The sequence below is a fragment of the Gastrolobium bilobum genome, unplaced genomic scaffold, assembly GCF_033153095.1.
Source record: "Gastrolobium bilobum isolate Gb01-03AN ecotype WA unplaced genomic scaffold, APGP_CSIRO_Gbil_v1 utg10104, whole genome shotgun sequence".
Taxonomy (NCBI): domain Eukaryota; kingdom Viridiplantae; phylum Streptophyta; class Magnoliopsida; order Fabales; family Fabaceae; genus Gastrolobium; species Gastrolobium bilobum.
In genome coordinates this window covers 276,211-284,845 of record NW_026897721.1, presented here as the reverse complement: position 1 = coordinate 284,845, position 8,635 = coordinate 276,211, and the positions used below count along the sequence as shown (strand labels likewise).

The window sequence follows — 8,635 nt, the reverse complement described above, 5'->3', positions numbered from 1 at the left end:
ACAAAAATAAATAAATAAACAAAAAGGATGTAACTCATGATAATCCAATAAAATAATATAACTCAAAAATTCGAATCAAATGTCAACTTGTTATTAATTATATTAATATTTATTTAATCCATTTAGTCTATTTAGTGGGAAGAGAACCATGGTAGACCCGGGGAACCCTGCCAGTCTACCCTGTGACCCGGGAAACCCTGCCAGTCACAAACAAATCACTTTGGCCATAATCAATTCACATCTTCCTAGTGTGCACACCTCTTCCCAAAGTTGCTACTAGTATCCCGGGAAACCCTGCCAGACACCACTTTGGGAAGAACGGATATAATCTTTTTCACATCAGTTTCACATCGGAGGCATAAAGCCCAAAAATTGTGTTCATCACTTTGGGAGGTACCATCCCAAAGCTATCCTCCCACTATTATTATTATTATTATTTTTTTATATAGACATAACAAAATTTCCCAATTTATTTTAAATATATGTAATATCTATTTTCTGCAGCAAACAATTAATTTCCAATTTACCAAAACATATATATATATGTATATATATTAGTGCCTCAATTTATAAAGTAAAGCACAGAATATAAAAAAAACAATTGAAACTAAATTCATATAACTAATGTATTTGAAATATGTTCATCACGTAAATCGAAAAGCAGAATTGCAATATATGTAACTTGAAAGAAACGATTCAGATGGTAGATGGTGAACATACATCTAATTCAATTGAAAGTGACGCACAAAAATCGAGAAAGGAGATTTGTTTGTTTGTTTTTGTTTTGTGAACTATATCATGTATAAAAGCAACGATAAGTATAATTCGAATTCAATTAAAGAATTGCACAGAAATCAAAAGAAATTTGCAACGAAGTGTAACTATGATATATGTTTAGGATCATAATTATCCTATCAAAATTCATATAAAATTAACCTAAGACTTCTAAGGATTAGGATTACGCATATCAAATTTCACATAAAATAAATATAATCTAAAAATACCTAGGGATTAGGATTACCTGGTCTCCGTTTTCGCTAACTTTTAGAAGAAAAGAGTAATTTGGGGCAGAGAACCGGTTGATAAAAAAATATAAAGATTGAAAATAATTAAAATAAGCTTTTTGGAGTGAGAAGAGAGAGAGTAGTAGAGGAGAGTGAATTGGTTTGGTTAAGCTAGGTCTCTATTTATAGTTGAAGTTTAGGGCTTATACATTACTGACTCAATGTTGACTCATCATATCTAAACAATATATGTTTGTTGACTCATTATATCTAAACAATTTATGTTTATTGACTCATCATATCTAAACAATATATGTTTGTTGACTCATCATATCTAAACAATTTATGTTTGTTGACTCATCATATCTAAACAATTTACTAATCAATCATTACTAATCAAACATAAATACATAAATCATCAATCAATTAATAAATCAATTAATCATAATTTATCATCTAATATATATATATATATATATATATATATATATATATATATATATATCACATAAATCAAATAATATTACTATTATTATCTTACCTCTTATTATTTTAACTATTATTAACTCATTAATTAAAGATATTAAATACCAATATTATTAATTACAAAAATACTAAATATCATTATTATCCAAAAAATATTTATTATTATTATTATTTTATTAAAAGAAAATATAGGGTATTACAAGTTATGAGGTACTTAGAGTTGGGTTAATTCAAAAAAAAAATCTTATTTAGTCATCACCTTTAAATTAAAGTTTTGGCAAATTTATCTCAACCACTCATCCCCAAAAGAATTTTACATTATTTGAAATGGTTAATTTATATTGTGATAATCACGATGAATTAGTCATAATTAAGTCTCGAAGTGATAATTGAGTAGGATAAAATGGTGAAAGTCTATATATCAAACAAGTGTGACGTAAATAAAGTTATCGATTAAGAAGTTAATAAACATCATCAACTAAGTGTGTCAATATTCTTTAACTATTTTTAAAAAACGAAAATTTGTTTACCAAAAAAAAAAAACGAAAATTTTAATATGCAAAAGATAGTTTTACGTACTACATAAAAAAACTTCACATCGTTGAATTGAAATGACTATAATATTTTATTTTCATTAAATTTCAATTATATTATTTTGAAAATAATATTCTCTTTCTTTCCATTATTAAAATCAAATCCTCAAAGAAAAGGTCAGTTTTGCGATATTCAAAAAACTGTGAAAAAGTTAAAACAGGAATATCGCCTTTAGGATGGACAAGTGAGTTTATTTGATTGGTAAGTCTCAATCACTTTATCTCATCCATTCGCCATCCTTAATCTTAACTAATTTATTCCATTTATTAGTTTCTAATCGTATTTTAAATTTAAAAGGTAAAAGGATCTATCTGTAAATACATATAGTGATATAACTCGCTTTATCCATAAAAACGTTTAGAACCTATAAAATTACTGTAACAATATTTTTCAAACTAACCTTTAAGTTCTCACCAAAAAAAAAATAAAAAATGAAAAAAATGAAGATTTCAATAATTTACTAAAGATAATGATATAAAATTATTCGCATAATCAAATTCAAAATCATGGAAGTAAAGTAAACGGAAAGGGTCAATTTTGTGATGTTTGAAAAAAGTGGTAAAAGAAACAGAGCCTCCTCTCCGAGTCCTCTGTTTGGTTTGAAAACGTGGTGAATCGCGAATGGTCGTACTACCCACGAACCGAATATTCCCATTATCATTCCCAAATCCCATTACCATTCATTCGTCCCTCTTTTCTTCGGAAACTACATAGTCATAGACTCATTGTCATTGTCATACATTTTTTATATTTGGAAAAAATATTTATCTTTTTAAATGACATAATTTATATCTTGTCACTCCCGTAAAGGAGCGAGACTCACATTTTTATATTTTTTTGTTCTCTTTCTTCTTATATCTATATCTATCTCTTTCTCTCACTCACTTAAGATGACACAACTTTAGATCACTTTGATATGATACACATCTTTTCTTTTATATATAAATATAAAAATAAACTTACCTTAAAAGTAGTAAACTTAAACACAAACCCCACAAACAGAAACAGAAAGAGAATAATAATGTGCGAAGCTCTGAAGAATCAATATCAACTTTTGGAGGAGATAGGGCGTGGCAGGTTCGGCACCGTGTTTCGCTGCTTTCATCTTAGTTCTAACCAATTCTATGCCTGCAAACTCATCGACAAGCGTCTCCTCACCGATTCCACCGACCAACACTGCCTTGAAATTGAGTCCAAATTCATGTCTTTCCTCTCTCCGCACCCTAATATTGTTCAAGTTTTCGACGCCTTTGAAGACACCGATTTCTTATCCATCGTCATCGACCTCTGCGAACCCCTCACTCTTTTTGACCGAATCGCCGATGGGCCCTTGCCGGAGCCCCAAGCTGCTTTTTTCATGAAGCAGCTTCTCGAAGCTGTTGCGCATTGCCACAGGGTTGGGATAGCGCACAGAGACATAAAGCCCGACAATCTATTGTTTGATTCGAGGAACAACCTTAAAGTCGCGGACTTTGGTTCGGCGGAGTGGTTCGGTGACGGAAGGAGCATGAGCGGGGTGGTGGGCACCCCGTATTACGTGGCGCCGGAGGTTCTGATGGGGAGAGAGTACAATGAGAAAGTTGATGTTTGGAGCAGCGGTGTGATTTTGTATATAATGTTGGGTGGGATTCCACCCTTTTATGGAGACTCTGCTGCTGAGATTTTTGAGGCTGTTGTGAGAGCCAATCTCAGGTTTCCAACAAGGGTTTTCAGGTCTGTGTCTTCCACTGCTAAGGATCTTCTCAGGAAGATGCTTTGTAGAGATGTCTCGAGGAGAATATCTGCAGAACAAGCCTTGAGTAAGTTTTTCTTTTTTCTTTGTTCTTTGTTTGGCCTTATCTCTCTCTCTTTTTGTTTTGGTAGCTTGAAAATTCAGTGATTACTGTCTTTGTTGTAAAAGAGATTTTTTGTTTTGGGTGTCTCTGAGTTTTTATGTCAAACTTTTTGTTATGGGGTTTTCTGTTTTTAATCTGACTTTATTTTGGTACATCATTTTTTACTTTACTTTGGGATTTTTTAAAAAAAATATATATATTAATGTATGTTTCTGCTGTGTCTACTTGCAGGACACCCATGGATCATAAGTGGAGGCGTGACTGGTGATCAAACTTGAAGATGCAAGAGTGATTCAAGCAATTGCTGCTGGAAGGATCCAATTTTGTTGATATATAGATGTATATCAGTATATAAATTCCCTTAGATGGTTCGAGAAACTCTTTTTCCTCCTTGTAGATCTAGGAGGAGTTTATGATTTGAGTAGAGTAGACTAGACGAGTAATTTTTGTTTCTTTTTCTAAAGGGAGCCTTTATAATCACTGATGTACAGAGCCTTGTTGAATTTTAGATTGTATATGCAAGGTTTATGAAATAGGAATATCATGATTTTGTTTTCCTTCAATCTCTATGCGGAACTAAATTAAGACCCCTGCACGCATGCAAAACAGTATAAAAACGTAACTAAAATTTCGAATTTTATTCGGATTTTTTTTAATTATTTGTAAAAAATAAGTATTTGAATAAAAAGGATAATTAGATATTTATGAAATAAATTATACTTAGAAACTCTCATAACTTTCTTGTCTTTATTTTCTTTTTCTTGAAAATCTCTTATAATTATTTAAAATTCAATTAAGAGCTATTATTTGTTGCCATTTTATAAGACTGTAAGACAAAAGAGATTGTAATATAACCTTTCTCGGAATAAAATTCATTCTTTTAAAAGTGAATAAATTTTTTAATATATTTTTTTCTTAAAAATTATATATGTTATTTTCATTCTTTATTTAAATTAATTTTTCATATTTTTTACAATTTAAAATATTCGCATAATTAATGCACAAAATATTTAATTAGTTAACAGTGTCAATTGAAAGTAATATAAATATTTAATTAATTTTGACCTATCTTATTAAAAAAGTTAACATCTAGAAAAAATTGCTTTTATGATTATAATATTTTGATTATTTATTTATTTTTCAAATTGGGGCATAATTATTTTATGCCAGTTATATTCTTAATTATTTATATTAAATAATTATAAATTATAAATTATTTAAACTATTGAATACAAGTAAAAAAAAAATTATTATTATAAATTGATGCCACACCACCCCTTTCATCATGATATTATTTGAAGGAAAGGAACCCTTCCATTACCGAAGATCACGGCATTATGATATATTTGTTTATATATTTTACCTCAATTTTGACATTGACAGTATAGTTGAATATAGGATCGTGCGTGTGACGCAAGGGGAATTAGAATTTATTATTTAATTGAATTTTAAGAATTCAACTTTAAATTACTAAAAAATTATAAGATAGATTGAAACAATTTCCATTTTCAATAATAAATGTTCATATCATGCGAAGATGACATAGATGTAATTAAGTTCGGTGTTAATATGGGAAGTCACTAACTTGCACCAAATTATTTTCTAAAAAAAAAAAATCATCAAATTCTAATTATGCAAGAACGCCAATAAAAAAAAGATTAGATTATACAATTTAATAGACATTAAAAAAAACAATCAAACATAACCACTTTAAATCTAGAGCAATTATGTTTACGAGGGTGCAAATAATGTAATATTTGGTAATATTATAATTATCTTATTATAAATCTTTCAAAACAATGAATTTTTTCCATGGATGCACATATGACATGTGTGTCTCCCTCGCACCAACGCAATTCTGCCCTTAAGAAAAACAGGGCAAACAGAAAGAAAAAAATGAACATGAAGCCATGAAGGCCTCATCATACCTTGGAAATTTTGAAACAAAAGGGTCATCCAACATGCATGCTTGATGCTTGTGATGTAACCCTGTTTGTTTTTTAATTTTTTTATTTAATTTTTTTCGCTTCTAGAAACAGAAATTATAGTTCAATAAATAAATAAATGATAAATAATTGGGAACGCCAACGTACGAGTGACGGAGAAGCACACGTACTTATGATGGTTAGGTTTAGTCATATCAATATCATGTGATACGCAACTGGTCATTTCTTTTCATTAATATTCTTTCTATTCTACTACCTACCACATTGTCTCAATGGCTTTTTTTCTTCTTCTGATTCTTCATTCCGCGCCATGTGAAAATGAATAGTAGTTGTTCAGCCTGTTCTTCGTTGATTTCTTTTTTCTTTTTCTTTTTCTCTTTTCTTGGGCAATATGGTCTTCGTCTTATTACCATTAAATTCTGACTTTCTGATTTCAGACTTAAACAATTTTCTGAATTGTCCCAATATACTTTATATTCCACTGAAATAAACTAAATGTAAAAGAACTTATAAATCAAAGAGAAAAATTAATTACTACTTATGTGTATGGATTTCGAGTTGGGGTATTAGTATAATTAATTTACATTAGTATTAGTATAACAATGAGAACTCTTAAACTTACTATTAATCATTGAGAATTAAAGTTCAAACAAACTCTTACATTAAAATAAAAAATTAATAATGAATATAAAATCCAAAAAAATATATGAAAATTCTTTTTCTTGCACTGATATTTTTCTTTAAATTTATTAGAGAAATTTAATATAAAATTGTTAATGTAAATTATTAATCCAAGTGGTGATCTTCATTTCCTCCACTCTTTTATTAACTACTTAATTGTAACAAATTTTAGTAAGTGAGTTTGTAAATATGTGTTAGAAAAATATAATATAAAATTATTTAAAGGGTATATTCAAAAATTCTATTATAAAACTATGGGTTTTATAAGAGTTATGTTGTAGGAAAAATGATTGTGTTATGTTATAGAGATTCGTTTCGCGTGCCGTAGTTTTTTTTTCTTCAAAACATGTGGGTCTCATAAAGTATTGTGTGTGTAGAAAATTTTTTGTGATCATATTAAATGATGAAAGTAAACCCCTAAAACTATTAATATAGACGTCACTTACAAGCTTAAAATTAGATGTAATTGATTCCATTATAAAATTATGCTGAAAACTCGGGCATGTACTTTCACTCCATATAACTATAAAAACAAGAAAAGAAAAAAGAAAGAGGAGCACGTTGAGTAATTGCTGACTTATAGAAACAACTATGCTATTCGAATAGGTGAATATTATATTTATTAATTTTTTGTTTATAAATTCTTACAAACTATATTATGTTTTACTAGTAAGATAATATATCTTATCAGTAAGATATAATGTAATTTGAAAGTTTATAAAAAAAAAAAACTTGTTAATATAACCATCCTGATTCGAATATATATAACTATAAAATATTACAATACACTAAAAACATAAAAAGGAGGTTTTTTGTACTGAATAATTGTATTCTTATACATTATCTATTTACATGTTTTTGTTTGAAAAATAAAATAAAATAAGCGTATTAGAAAGTATGGGTCTGTTTAATTCTATTTTTTTATAATTGTTTCCAAGAACTATTTTGCAGAATATATTATAAAACTTGTTTGATAAATTTTATTTTGAAAACTTGATTATGTTTTAATAATAATAGTGGTGGTAATAGCGGTAACGGTGATTTAAAGTGAGAATAAAATATTCATGAAAATAAAATGAAGAAAAATAACTCAAATATACTCTTATTTTTCTATTATAAAAACAACTTATGAAAATAAGTTTTCAGAATAATTAAATAAAAAAAAGATAATCGAATAAGTTTGTTTTGCGATTTTGTTCTTGATAATTTATTTTTTTTCAAAAATAGAAAACACAAGGCGTAAGAAAAATACCATGAGCAAAAAACATTTTAATGTTGAAAATATCGTCGCCAGTAAGCAATGTAATTGAATGCAACTTCTAGTTAGTATATAGTGTAGTAAACATGTGAAAGGGATTGATCTGTTTTTTTTTGTTTTTTTTTTCGGATTCTACCAGCATTCGAACTAGGACCAGTATGGTGTTGTCCTCCAACAAGCAAAGTAACAACTATCACATTGACCAGTATGTTTTTTTTGGATTGACCTGCTTTTAAAAGAGGGCATACGCAGTTACGAATTACTGACACCGTAAAAATTCTGATGTATCGTGTTCGATATTTTTCGACACTCCAACATTCCAACACTCCAATACTCGTTGTAAAAACTCAAAAAAAGGTTTAAAGTTTACGTTGCATTGCATTTTGAATTCTAACTATTAGATTATTTAGATTATAATTACCATTTTATTGAATTTAATATAAACATTTGAGATATCTTATTTTTCTTTGCAAAATTGATGATTATTATAAGTTTAACTTTGTTTTTTTGTTAAATTATTGAATACTAAATATAACATATACTACATAAATTAAAAATATTATATAATATCAAAATGTGTCTTAACGTGTCAAAATTTAACATTTTTTAGAATTAAAGTATCGGAGTGTCGTGTCATATCGTATCACATGTCGCGTGTCGGTGTCGGTGCAACATAGGTGGTATTCAATAATATCACATGAACAAATGAACCAGTTAAAATTAAGAGGTGTTGATTCAAGAATAAGATAAGCAGTGCCAGTTGTAATTCAATTGGTTGAAACAATTCAAATAAATGATAGATTTTTTATGTATCTCTAAAAGCTAATTAAT

At 28.3% G+C, this 8,635-nt stretch overlaps 1 protein-coding gene across 1 annotated transcript; it reads left to right on the top strand.

Moving 5' to 3' along the window:
• The first annotated feature begins 3,068 nt into the window (after positions 1–3,068).
• LOC133309598 (phosphoenolpyruvate carboxylase kinase 1-like) lies at positions 3,069–4,459 on the top strand. Its single transcript, XM_061510399.1, has 2 exons — positions 3,069–3,883; positions 4,151–4,459. Exons 1-2 carry the CDS (start codon positions 3,106–3,108, stop codon positions 4,195–4,197), a joined length of 825 nt encoding a protein of 274 aa, XP_061366383.1. The 5' UTR covers positions 3,069–3,105; the 3' UTR covers positions 4,198–4,459.
• The last annotated feature ends 4,176 nt before the right edge of the window (positions 4,460–8,635 follow it).

What these genes read in the sequence shown, in the direction of transcription:
- LOC133309598 (XM_061510399.1), top strand. Translation starts at nt 3,106, where the DNA reads ATGTGCGAAGCTCTGAAGAATCAATATCAACTTTTGGAGGAGATAGGG. An exon ending in ATCTGCAGAACAAGCCTTGA is followed by an intron (nt 3,884 to 4,150) that starts GTAAGTTTTTCT and finishes GTCTACTTGCAG; the next exon opens with GACACCCATGGATCATAAGT.